The sequence below is a fragment of the Sceloporus occidentalis genome, unplaced genomic scaffold (assembly GCF_023333645.1).
Source record: "Sceloporus occidentalis isolate IW3139 unplaced genomic scaffold, rSceOcc1.0.p SCAF_3, whole genome shotgun sequence".
In the NCBI taxonomy this organism is placed as follows: Eukaryota; Metazoa; Chordata; class Lepidosauria; order Squamata; family Phrynosomatidae; genus Sceloporus; species Sceloporus occidentalis.
The window spans coordinates 103,352,448-103,365,950 of record NW_028316983.1 but is presented as its reverse complement, the minus strand read 5'-3'; the positions used below and the strand labels follow the sequence as shown (position 1 = coordinate 103,365,950).

The window sequence follows — 13,503 nt, the reverse complement described above, 5'->3', positions numbered from 1 at the left end:
ACAGTGAATCGGTGCCCCCTTAAATAAAATGGCAAAATCAAAGTCTGGTTTTGAAATTTATATATTTTTAAAATATTTTCTAGCCTCGGATGTTTGAATGCATGGATAAAAAAATTACATGGAGAGGGCTGGCTGTATTTTAATCTACTAGCCTTTCTGCCCTCTTTTTCAAAACAGCTAGGTCCTCAGCAACAGAAATGTAGGGGATCGGTGTTTTTAATTTCGTTGCTGCTGGCGGGGTGGTCCTCTTTCTCCCTCAACTTTTTCTTCACATTTGTTGTTGTTGTGTGCCTTCAAGTCATTTCTGACTTATGGTGACTCTAAGACAAACCTTTTTTTCCTTTGTCAAGCTTTGTTCAGAGGAGGTTTGCCCTTGTCTTGCCTAGAGGTTGCGAGAGTGTGACTTACAGAAGGTCACCCAGTGGGTTTCATGGCCCAGCTGGGATTCAAACTGTGGTCTCCAGGGTGGTAAAACTCAAAGATATAGCTGTGTTGGTTTGTAGAGTCAGTACGTAGGGAGCTCTTGCAGCACCTTTGAGACTAACTGAAAAATTGTCTCCAGGGTCATAGTCCAACGCTCAAACCACTATGCCAGGCTGGCTCTACTGTTTTGAAAAGCAAGTTTTGTGTCTAGCCACTTGGTCAGGTGAAAGCACCCTGAGGGCCAGAAGAGGAAGGAGAAGAAGAAGAAAGAAAAGAGGGAGGAAGGGAGGGAAGCAGAAAAGTCAGTTCCTCAGCATTACTCTCCTGCTTGGCGCTAGCTAGCTAGCTCTAGGCTGGAGCCACGTAGGCTGGGAGCACCTCCTTGCACTCCCCCTGCTGCTGCCGCCATCTCCCAGTTTGGGTGGGTCCCAGAGGCAGGAGCACCAGCAGCAAGAGCTCAAGAATCAGGGATGAAAAGTGGGGCAACCAAGGAGTGGTGGTCCTCCTTCCTTGCCCCTCAGCCTGGCCTTCCTCCACCGCACTGGAAAAGCCAGGATCACAGGTGCCAAAGTGCCTGGACAAAAGCCACAGGCTCCCAGCCTTTTCTTTGTCTGCCCATCTTCCCTGTTCTCTCTTCAGTCATCCCACAGTGGTTTGCCAGAAAGGAGCCCTGTGACTGCATTTCGCCTCCTCTGTATCTGGGGAAAGGGAGGGGGGAAAGGGAGGGGGGAAAGGGGGGGCAGAAGAGAAACAAGGGAGGAAAGTCCCCTCATTCCTGTTGTTTTTGGGGGGAATGATTTTCCACCCAAAAGAGGAGGGGACCAAAGTTAAAAGTGGTGGAGGTGGAGGAGGAGGAATAAAGCCTCCCCGTTTGGAAAGAGCTGCTTTTGGCAACCAGAAAGGGAGAAAAAGAAGCCAGAGGAATGCGAGCCCTTCTGCAAAAGACTGGCTCCCTCTCCTTCCATCCCACTGAATATATATATAAATATATGAGAGACAGTTGTGTTCTTATTCAGTTTTGCACCATTCTTTTTTAATTACCCTGTGTTTGTAGGTATGTATCTCTCTCTGTGTGTATACACACACACACACACACAGGGTGATTAAAAATGGAGCAAAACTGAGTAAGAACACACTCTCTCTGTACAGTGTGTGTGTGTGTGTGTATGGGGGGGAGGGGTAAAACTGGGACTTTGGTCATCTTTCCTATCCTCCATAATCCAAAGAGTTGAAGTAAAAGGGACTGGTAAACTTAAGCTGCAGAATATCCTCAGCAGAGGATGGTATAGATTTCCCTACCTATTTTGTCTTGTATGATCTTTTTACACAGCTAAACGTTAATAGCTGATGAGGGGGAGAAAACAGTAGAAAGGTTAGTTATTTTTTCCCCCTTTAAAGGGAGGGGAAGCTATGGCTGCCTGCCAGTGATTTTTCCCCCTTCCCCTTTAAACCTCAGGTCCATCTGGGAAAGGAGGACAAACAAGAGGTCACTAGTCCTCCAGGGCAAAAAAAAGGTGGGCTCCTGACTTCTCCCCACAAAAGGAAGGCTTGGGCAAAGCCTTCGTTCCTTGGAGGAGGGCTATCAGAGCAACAAGAGTCAGAGCTGGCAGATAGGTCTTTCCAAAGGTTTGATCCAAATCCATTCCAGTTTAAGAACTGAGGGCTCTCTGGCCTCACCATTCCCTCTGATTTTTCTTTTTGAATCACAAAGCAAATCAACAAAGCCTTTCTTCTTCCCAAGTCCTTCCATCATTGCTGCTGCTGCTGCTGTTGTGTGGGGACAGGAGAACAAACTCCTGGGCTTTTCTGAACTTTCTTCAGAAGGGTTGGTGGTTCTTTTCCCCCTTCTCTTATTGTACACCCAAAACCTCAAGAAGTCGAGAAGACAAACAACAAACACAAACCCCAATTAAGGCAAACAATGGGGGAGAAAGGGAGCTTTAAAAAGGAGAGAAAGATATGAAGGTTATACCTCAAAGGGGAGAAAGGAGGTTTAATACACAGTTCAACACACAAAATTAAGCCAAAAATGGGGGGAGAGGGGGAGGGAAAAAGCTAAAAAGGAAGAGAAAAGGAAGAGAGTTGCACCTAATAATAATAATAATAATAATAATAATAATAATAATCGTTTATTTATATCCCTGAGGGAATCAAGGTATAGGAATATAGTATAGTATAGGAGGGGGAAAAGGGGGGGGGGGGTTAAAAGAACTCAGTTCAACACAAACACCCACAAACCCACACTCACACCCCAATTAAGCTGAACAATGGTAAGAAAAGAAGCTTTAAAAAAGATGTAGACAAGGGAGTTACATCTCCAAAGCATAAGAGGGTAAAAATGAAGGTTTAAAAGGACCCCAGTTCAATACACACACACACACACAACACACACACACACACACCAATTAAGTCAAACAATGGAAGAGAAAAGAAGCATCAAAAAAGAAGAGAAAGAGAAAGCAGTTACACCTCTAAAGTTAAGCCTCTCAAGGAGGCTTAATAGGACTCAGTTCAACACAACAACACACACACAAAGAGACACACACACACACAAATACAGGTACCCAATTGAGCTAAGCAATGGGGGAGAAAAGAAGCTTAAAAAAGAAGGATAAGAGGAAAAAGGGGTGTGTGTGTGTGTTTTAAAGGACTCAGTTCAACAATCACAACCACAACGCCATTCCCCTCCCCTCCGCCTGGAACCCCATTTTGAATCCGATGGAGATGGGGTTCCCCCGAAAGAGGCGCCCAAACAATGGCTGCTAACGCCCCCCCCCCCCCCCCGTTGCTTGGGTTGTGTGTTGTTACCTTGTTCTTGACCTCGGCCGAAAGCCCATACGAGGGGCCCTTGTTGAAGTGGGTCATGGCTGCAAACGATGAGCAGGCTCCTCGGTGGCTGCCTGGACGTCTCCCTAGTCTGCCCGCTTGTGTGTGTCTGTGTGTCTGTGTGTGGTTGTGTGGTGAGGCTGGCTTGGTGTGTTGGCCTCAACTGGATATTGCTCAGGGAGAAGGAGGGCGGGACGGGGAAAGGGGGGATGAAAGAGGGAGGAGAAGGAGGGGCCCAGGAGAGGATGCTGGGGAGGGACTTCTAGTCCTCCTCCCTCTTGGCCTCTTTCCCCTTCTTCTCCTTCAGGGAAATAACGCCGCCACTCCCCTCCTGCTCCTTCTGGGCTTCAAGGATGCCTCAGGGGAGGATGGAGGCATCAAAGATATAGCCCTGTTAGTCTCTGGAAACAGTGTGGAGACAGAGATCTTGAGCACCTTTGAGACTGACTGGAAGAAAGGTTCAGGATATAGCCATGTTAGTCTCTGGGATCACTATATAGAGAGGGATCATGTGCCACTGTGAAATGGCCAGCATCCATAGTTTTTTGTGGCTGTTTTGGGCTATGTGGCCATGTTCTAGAAGAGTTTCTTCCTGACGTTTCGCCAGCATCTGTGGCTGGCATCTCCAGAGAATGCTGGCATGGAAGAGTGTGTGTGTGTGTGTGCATACATATATATACACACACACACACACACACACACATACTATATATATATATATATATATATCGGTGTGACCCTGTGTAGGGAGGAGTGGTCTCCATGTTCATCTGTGTATTGTTCTGTGGCTGATGGCCAGACCTCAGGGCGGGAAGGTATGCAAAGAGGATTACTCTCTGCTTCATTCGTGATCCATTCTCTGCAGGGAAAACCTCTGACCCTGGGTGGTTCCTCCTTTGCAGTTGCTGGGTCCTGATTTTGCTCTTTTTCAGGACTGGTGGCCAAACTATGGCCCAATACAGACGGGCACTTCGTGGCATGGCAGCGGCACCAATACTAGGGTTAGGGGACCACACACCAACCGCACAGCTTCTAAACCTAGTACGGACTGGAGGCATAGTAATGGCAGCATTCTGTGCCACACAGTGTCCACACAGCACCACATGTGGCTTACTGTGCAAGAGTGCCACTGGCTCACTCACAACATCACTCCAGCACCGTAAAATGACCCAGAAATACCGGGTTCTTTTTACTCCGGAGGGAAGCTGCACAGTTTGGTGGCTGCGGCTCCCCTCCAGAGGGAACTAGGCCACCGGCTGGCCACCCCTTTGGGGCAGTCTATACTGCACCTTTGTCCACTTTAAGGGTTTCTTCTTCTTTCCTGTTGAAATTGCCTAGGTGTTTGTGGGTTTCAATGGCTTCATTATGCATTCTGACCTGATACTTGTTGGCATGGTCCAGAATTTCAGTGTTTTCAAATAGTCCAACACTGAAACCACTTTGCCACCCATGTATTCCACCTGGAAGTCAGTTTTCATCCCTGTCATTAGATATTTAGCCTTCACTGTCAGAGAGTTTGGGGCTGCATCTGTGTGTTTACTTAGAAGTAACAAACAAAATCCCAGATTCGCCCGCATGGAGCCATGGCAGTTAAAGGAGTGTCAAACTGCATTAACCCTGCAGTGTGGTGATAGCCTGGTCACACCAAACTGTGATAGTGCTGAAGTCGAAGTGGCAAGTTTCACCAGAGGAGGTTTGCCATTGCCTTCCCCTGAGGCTGAGAGAGTGTGACTTGCCCAAGGCCACCCAATGGGTTTCCATGGTTTAACTGGGCTGCAAACCCTGGTCTCCAGAGTCATAATCTGACACTCAAAAATGTGTTTCCCTCTCCTCCCAGAGGTTTAGCTAACAGTACTTGGTTCTGTTCTATGTTCAGTACTATGTTCAAGTAATGCAAGGACTAAGAGCTTTTGCCTCTTTAATAATTGTGAAGTGTGTGTGTGGGGGGGAGGAAAGGATCTCAGGAGGAGGAGGATCATGTGGTTCAGTGACGGCTTGTTGTGTATCAAAAAGGAAAATGTCCACTGAAACAAATAGTTCAAAGATCTGGAGACAGACATTCTGGATAGGAGTGTGTGTGTGTGTGGGGGGGGGGGGGGGAGACAGAGACGAAAGAAATATCTTCAGTTTTTCCACCCCAGCCCCTACATTGAACTCATTCATCAGCTCTGCTTTTCTCTCTCTCCAGACCTAGTTCTTTTGTATAAATGCTTTTTAGTCCTTCTGCCTGGTCCTTGCAGTCACCTTTTGACTTTGGAAGGTATATGAAAGTCAACAAAAAAGAGAGTGCTTTTAAAGGAGTCAATAACAATATTGAGGCAACAGTGACAACTAAACGTGCCATTCTCTGCCAGTTCCTCACTTTCTTTTTAAACAAGTGGTTTAAAGAATGAATTAATTATTATATGCTCTTTGTTTTCTTGGCCTTTCCTTATGTAGCTTTAACAACGAGTTTCTCTTTTATTTTTTTAGATGTAACATTGCCATTTTCTTTTGAAAGCTGCCCAGAGAACATTTTGTCAACATAAGACAAATAAATTCGTATATTGGTATTAAACATTTTTAAATGAATGAATGAATATTAATTAAATAACAAATTTCCCCTCTTTTTCCAACTATGAGTGCAAATAAATTAATTTTAAAATTCCAGTATCTGGATTAAATTAAAATTCTATATGTCATCCTACCATGTATGTCACATTTTATTCCACATAAAGTGCTAATGTGAACTTTTTCATCACTCTGAAGATGCCAGCCACAGATGCTGGTGAAACGTCAGGAAGAAACTCTTCTAGAACATGGCCACATAGCCTGAAAAACCCACAGTAAACTATGGATGCCAGCTGTGAAACCCTTCGACTTCACATTTTTCATTACTGTTGTATAATATAGTAAGCATGTTTCTACCAATAATCCTCACCGATACAACTCCCCACCCCCTACTCAGAATGCAATGCTGTTAAACCCATTTACCAGTTGTGGAAACAGAAAGCGATGGAAGTTCTGGGATTTACACAAGGTGCTATTAGGAGAAGGGTTGCTCAAGGGGAGCAGAAGATGTGGGAAAAGCTATTGTGAAACCATATTGTGAACTGTATGCTAAAATCAGGGAGCCAAGGGAGAGCCAGAGGGAAAAAATGGCAATCCATTAAGTAGTGGAGAGCACTCTGTTCATCACTTTAGCCAAACGGAGGAGAAAGATCAACAGCAGCAAAGAATCCTGTGTTTCAGACCTTTTGTAGCAACGTAATGTTATGGAAAATAGCATGTAGGAAACTTTGCTTTAGGAATATGAAATGGCCACTAATTTCTAACACATGGTGCAGAGAGATATAGAAGTGTGTGTGTGTTTAAAGTCATTGCTTGACTACATCAGTGGCTGGCTGTTTCTCTTCCTGCCTAATATAGCCCTTGTGTCTAATCTAGTCTCATAAGCAAATACTTACCATCATTTAATCTCCAATTACTGTATGTTGGAGACGGTTCAGGTGTTCCTTGCCGCTATGAATCTCGAGACCCAGCATAGTGCAGTAGTGGTTTGAGCCTTGGACTATGACTTCGGAGAGCACAGTTTGAACCCTACTGGGTAACTTTAGGCAAGTCACAGTCTCTCAGAGACAGTGGCAAATTCCCTCTGAAGAAACATGCCAAGAAAACCCTGTGATAAGTTCACCTTAGGGTCTCCATAAGTCAGAAAGAACTTGAAGGCACAGAACAACAAGAAGTGCATTTTGAAAAAAAGGCTGGACTTATTTTTGTGTAACCTGGAGTTATGCACACATGACTGTTCATGGTTTTATGGGGGACTTTCACAGTCCCTACATAACCCCTAATTTAGGGACTTTGTAGGGACCATGAAAGTCCTCCAATCCACACTTACAGGAAAGCCTCCATTATAGTCAATGGGGATCTGACCCCCTGTCATTGCACCAGAGATTGATCAAGGAAAATTAATACATTTTGTAATTACTTTGTGTAAAAACGGTACTTTGGAAAATATCTGATAATCAAACCGAGTTATACATAATATAGGTTATGTTCCTAAAGTAACAAGGTAGTTGTCAATTTGTAAAGGTACTAATACTGCATTTTAACCCCCTCCCCCCATGCCTTCAACATTTCTGCAAGTTTTACATCTCTACTTGCAGCTATTTTTGGTCCTCTAGTAACTCCCATTTGGACTACTTGCATGATTATACATGGAGTTTCCTTTGAAAACAATGCAGAAATGTCAGTCCAAAATGAGCTCTCTGGGACTGGACAAGAGGATCATATTACAACGCTAGTTTGCTATTGAGTTAACTGGCTGCAAGATCCTTCCAGATCCAATTCAAAGTACTAGTTTTATGCTCTCTGCTTGTAGATGTGCCTTAAAGTCACATGTCAATTTATGGCTATTAAACCCTACATGGTTTGAGGCCAGATTACTTGCAGGAGTAACTCCATATCTACCTACTCTAGAGTTTAACTGAAGCCCTTCTCCAGATACCACTGGCAAAGAAACTGAGTATTTTCTGTGGTGTCAGTCCATCTGTTGAATGGGATGAGTTCACCTGGGTCTGGATTATGATCTCCTGGATGCCAGGTGAACATTATTTTTCCCCAGGCATTTTAAGAACTGTTTTCATCCCATATCAATCTGCAGTTTTTGGTGGTGTTTTTACACTGTTTATATACTGTTTTAATTTTTTTCTGCTGCTCTATCTTGGTTTTTTAAGTTATTTGTGAATAGTTTGTATTTCATGTTTTTAATATTTTGTACACCACCCGGACTTTTTTCATCAGCTGTTTTAAAAGTCCATTAAACAATTACTGAGTTTCAGAATGAAAACAGAGGTTACGGGAAGGGGCTATGAGAGACGATAAATGTAAATTTACAGTGCAATATAAATAAAGCTTAATAATAATAACAGTAGTAGTAGTAGTAGTAATAGACAATATGTTTGCCCAGTATTGTGTGTGTGTACCTTCAAGTCACCTGTTAACTTATGGCGACTGCATTGCTTCCATAGGGGATTCTTAACATTATTTACCTTTCCTATGACTTCCCTGAAGCTATTTGCACCAGAAAAGCAACAGTAGACATTAGAATCAGGCTTGCTAATTATGTTTCATTTAGATTCTCTTGCATTTTGTTGTGAAGAACACAGTCAAGTACAGACAATTCTTGAACTGATTAAAACACAGGAACAAATTATGTGTCTGTGTTCAGAAAATGAGAGTCAACAAGAACAGTATTCAATAAAATGAATGTAAATTCATCTGCTTTCCATAATTCATTTTCACAAACAGATTTTAGTTCTGTGGTCACAAATGATGGAATTTATTTATTTTTAAATGCCCTGGCCCAAATCCCGGAGGTTTTTGCAAGAAAAAAAAAAATTAGAAACAAAAGATGCTGTGCAAAGCAACATGGCCAACCTCAGCCCCATTAGCAAAAGGCACAGTAGGAAGGCCTAGATATGCATACCTGCAACACTGTCTAAAGGTGGCAAATTGGGCAAAATGTAGAGTGGGATGTATTGATCTGTAGTTGGTTTAAAGGAAAACAAATTGAAAATACCAGTGTGCTTGGGCACAGCTTCCTCATCTGTTACTGTGCTCCGAGGCTCCTGTTCCTTCATTCTTAGTCCACTAATCTACGCCACTAGGGTCCAAAACACACTCCTGTAATAATCCAGTTTGAGACTGCTTTAACTGCCCTGGATCGGTGCTAGAGAATCTGGGAAACTGTAGTTTATCTTGGCACCAGTGCTGTCTGTCAGAGAAGGCTAAATGTCACACAAAACTATACTTCCCAGAATTTCCTAGTGCCGAGCCAGGGAGTTAAAGTCTTAAACTGGATTATTTCTGCAGTGTGTTTTGGACCGAAGTTGCATGTATGTTCTGGCAGGTACACCTTGGGGATCTAGGAAAAACAAAAGTAGATCCCATTGGCTGCATCCACACTGGAGAAATAACTCGGTTTGGCACCACTTTGGCTCTTTCTGGCTCAAGGCTATGGAATTCTGGGAGTTGGAGTTTGTTGTGGGTCCAGAGTCAAAGCGGTGCCAACCCGGGTTATTTCTTCAGTATGCATGCAGCCATAGATTCCATGTCAAAGTCTTAGAAGCAGAGTGCATGTTGGAGGAGAGTACTGACAGTTGCCACTGCAACTCCTTGAACATATGCAAAACATTGTCCATGCATAATGTGCATGTGTTATGTGACACAGAGATATATTATTCAAATCTTCACTAGATCCTGTTGAATACGTGTTCAGCTGAAATTCTAGAGCAGTAGGCGCCTTCCCCTGCAAAGTAGGAATCCGGTGTGGAGTTGAAATACTTCCACCATACGTATTGAGTTGATGTATTGAGATATGAATTCTTATCATTGTCCAGGAATACACAAAAGGGAAAAATAGGCATATCAGTTTAAAATGCTGAACCACACTCCTAGCCCAAGTATGAGAGATTGCTACATACCAGTACAAACCTTCCAAGAATAAAAGTTATTTATTAGTGTGCTCACTTTAAGTGCCTTGGAGGATACAATGTGTAGCAACAGCTCCTCTATTTTGTATGGGTTTTTTTGTTTCTTGTTTGTTTTTTGGGCTATAGCTACATGTGTTCTACTAGAAGTAGAGTTTCCCAGCTTTCAGTCTGTCTTCAGTGTTGACAGATTTCCCCTTTCATCATTTCATCCCATAAGGGTTTTTATCTGCTTTTTGAATGATTGCAAAAGCTACAAGGCACCTGTGTTTCTCTCAGTCTTGTTTTGTTGGAGATAATAGATGATGACAGGTTTTCTTGGCAGTCACCAGCAATTCTTAAATTATATTTATAGATATTTCCTAATCAACACCTGGGTTGACTGGCTCTTTTTAGGAAAAAAAAACTTTACAAAACCCAAAATATGAAGTCTAAAGAAAACATAAATGCATGTGTATCTAAAAATAAGAATGATTGTGACCAGTTCTGAAAATTCTTAGGCCTGTTACAGACAGCCAAAATAAAGCTGCTTCGAGTCACAGTGGAGGTATGGTGTTTCAATGATGCATGCGTCCTTAAGAGTCCAGAAGCCACACCAAAACCACGCTCCAGTCCTTAGAGCTGGAGTGTGGCTTTGGTGCGACTTCTGGACTCTTAGGACGCATGCATCATTGAAACACCATACCTCCACTGTGACTCGAAGCAGCTTTATTTTGGCTGTCTGTAACAGGCCTTAGTATATATTCTATGCCATGTCTCCTTTTTCATTAATGTCAACTTTTTATTGGCCTAGTCCTCAACAATATATTAAGATCTGCTCCACATTTCCAAGTTCCTTGCAGTTTTCAGATTTTATCCTCCCTTAATTCAAAAATCTTAGTTGCTCATCTAGTCTTCCATGATATGTAGGCAAATCATATATACTGTGGTCTTCAATATTATAGGGAATGATTTTCTGGTGATGTCTGCTACTACGTTGGAGGTGGAGAGTCTGCAGAATCCTTATTGACCAGGGCAGAAGATCAGGTGGGTTTTGTCAAGATGACCGTTCCCCTTCATTTCACTCCAAGACAAACAGGAAGGAAGTTCATGACATCAGCTCCATGGCTGGTGGAATCCCTGGCCCTTCTTTTCAGCAAGCCAGAGGCACAAAGAGATATAGGATCCTTGCTGCTTCGAACATGCCCCCAGAACACCCCTTTCTTCTTGGAGTGGTGGTAGTGGTGCAGTGTCTAGCTTTCACATAGGAAAAGTCTCTCTTCACCTATAAAAAGAAATTCCATAGCATCCTATGACCTCTTAGCCACTCTTTAGGGAGCACGGAACCACTGCCTGATGATAATACCTTTCATAACAGTATATTAGCAATTGAAATAGTATTTTCCCTTCATTTGTCCTACCTATTCTTTTGCTCCATCGTATTTTCCCTTGCCACTTGCTTTCACCACTCCTCGTTCAGTCCGTTTTATGGTTATGCTTCTGTACAAAATGCCTCTTCAAATGTCTCCATATCTGTATTGATTTTCAGTTTATGAATCAGGCACTCACTTGTCTTTCACTACCTGAATGAAATATTGAGCTCATAGATCCTCCTGGATCAAAACTAATGCTGTTGCTACAGTCTCCCTTCCTCAAGGCCCATACCTCAAGGGAGACATACACAGTTTACAATGTTTACAAGAGCCCAAACGCAGGGCTGTGTGTCTTTATTTCTGTCTCTGTCTCAAAATTACAATCTGTCATTTACATCTTGATTACCTCATCCTTAGGAGCAGGGTTTGGGGAGACTGCCTCCTTCTTTGATTGGTTTTTCCATTTCAAATATTCCCCATATGGTCCTGTATCAAGAAACAATCTTCTAACTATTTAGATTGTGTGGCAACATGTCACATATAGTTTACCTAGCAAAAATAAATCCCAGTTCCTGGCAGACCTGGCCAGTAAGTATTAATAACTTTAACTGGCCCTTCTGGTCCACTAACTCTGTCCTATCTTTGTTATGTAGTGATTTTTCTTGGTTATATTATGTAATAAAATATGTAGGCTTTATCTTATTTTCAAGCTTTTTTCCCTTAGAAGCAGCAAGACGAAGACATTTCCTTTTATAGGCAATGAACTCTGAGATTAGCATATTTGCTCGGCTGAGGCTCTCACAAAAATGTAGCAAACGTTACAAACCTAATGATACTATCACAAGAATTGGCACTATTAGGAAAACCATGTAACCTCCTTGTGATATTTGGTCATTGGTAACAAATGCTAACAGAACACATTTTCTGCCTTAGATCTAATCTACTGAAGTTTTACTGATCAATGAAATAATGCATGAAAGAGAATGAAGGGCAAATGTGAGCTGTACTCCCCTCCAGATGATATCGATAGGAAACATAAACTGCCTAAAAAGAGTATGGTAGTGGAGATGTGAGAAATGTTTCAGTGAAGTAGACATTATTACGCCAGCATGGTGTAGTGGTTTGAGTGATGGACTAGGACACTGGGAGACCACGGTTCAAATCCCGGCTCAGCCGTGTGAACCCAATGGGTGACCATGACCATAGGCAAGTGACATGCTCTCAGCCTCCGGGGATGGCAGTGGCAAACCTCCTATGAAGAAACTTGCCAAGAAAACCTTAGGGTCACCATAAGTCAGAAACAACTTGAAGGCACACAACAACAAAGACATTATTAGTTGTCAGGAACCACATGAATCTGGGGTGAGCAACTGTGCAGAGGCAATTTCCCCTCAAACCCTCATAGATACACTCCTAGTAGCATCCAAACAAACCTCTTCCGTTGGCAATATCACAGCTAAAATGGCAACTGGACATCATGCCAAATCTGCTTTCTATTTATTTTATACATATTTTTCCCTAGAGTCCTATGTAACTGAATTATCATGTAAAACTTTTAAGGGTAGTACAGTCCGCCTACCCCATACATGGGCTTGCCATACATGGATTTGAGCTTATGCGGATGGCGAGCCTGGGGGGGGGGACAAAATGGCACATGCAGGGAAGTGTGCCATCATTTAAATCAATGGGACTTGAGGTCCTGCAGTTTTTTTCCATATGTGTGTGGGGGGGGGGCTGGAACGGATCCCCCGCATATACAAAGGACTGTAATTTTGCTTTATGAACCATTGCAGAGAACATTAATATTTGGTTACCATCTAGCCTCTTCACCTTAACTCCTTTCTCTCAAAAGCTTTCAACCGTGTAGGAATCAATTAAGAAACTTCAAGCCCCAGGGAATTATGTTTCTGTAGAGGTTTTAGTCAACATTTGATATTCAAATTATGCAAAGAGGACAAAACCAATCCTCACAACACAGCATTGAAACCAGCTATATTCATTTACTTTTGTGTGATTGGAAAAAACATCTATTGTTAACCTTGTTTCCCTAATATTGAATTACTTGCAGTGGAAAGGGTTCAGGGATTTCATTTTGAGAGAGGATTTGTAACTAAATATAAGATAATTTCATTTCCCTGTTGTCAGCTCAGTTTAACTAAATGGCTGGTATACAGATGTTACTATGGACTGATAGACCAGGATGCCAAAGCTCACTCTGGGCCTGTATCTGGTCCTTCTTGGTGCTGAATCCAAAGTGCTGGGGCTCCTTGGTACCTTCATTTGATGGTTTTCATTTGATGGAGTGTGTATGTTTTTCTCCATTATAAAAGAACGAAATGCTACTCCTAAGGCATAGCTCCTGGTTATAAGAGTATTGAACTAAAATATGCTGCTGCTTTGTGGTCTCATCCTTCTGATGTTGGCATTAG

General features: G+C 42.7%; 1 protein-coding gene across 2 annotated transcripts in view; it reads right to left on the bottom strand.

Moving 5' to 3' along the window:
• The window catches only part of CNN3 (calponin 3), a 34,966-nt gene extending 31,533 nt beyond the window's left edge, over positions 1-3,433 (bottom strand). For both annotated transcript variants that reach the window (XM_089515690.1, XM_089515691.1), the window contains exon 1: positions 3,232-3,433. In XM_089515690.1, the coding sequence (XP_089371816.1) occupies positions 3,232-3,288 (57 nt within the window). In that variant the 5' untranslated portion in view covers positions 3,289-3,433. The remainder of the gene's footprint in view (positions 1-3,231) is intronic.
• Positions 3,434-13,503: the final 10,070 nt, after the last annotated feature.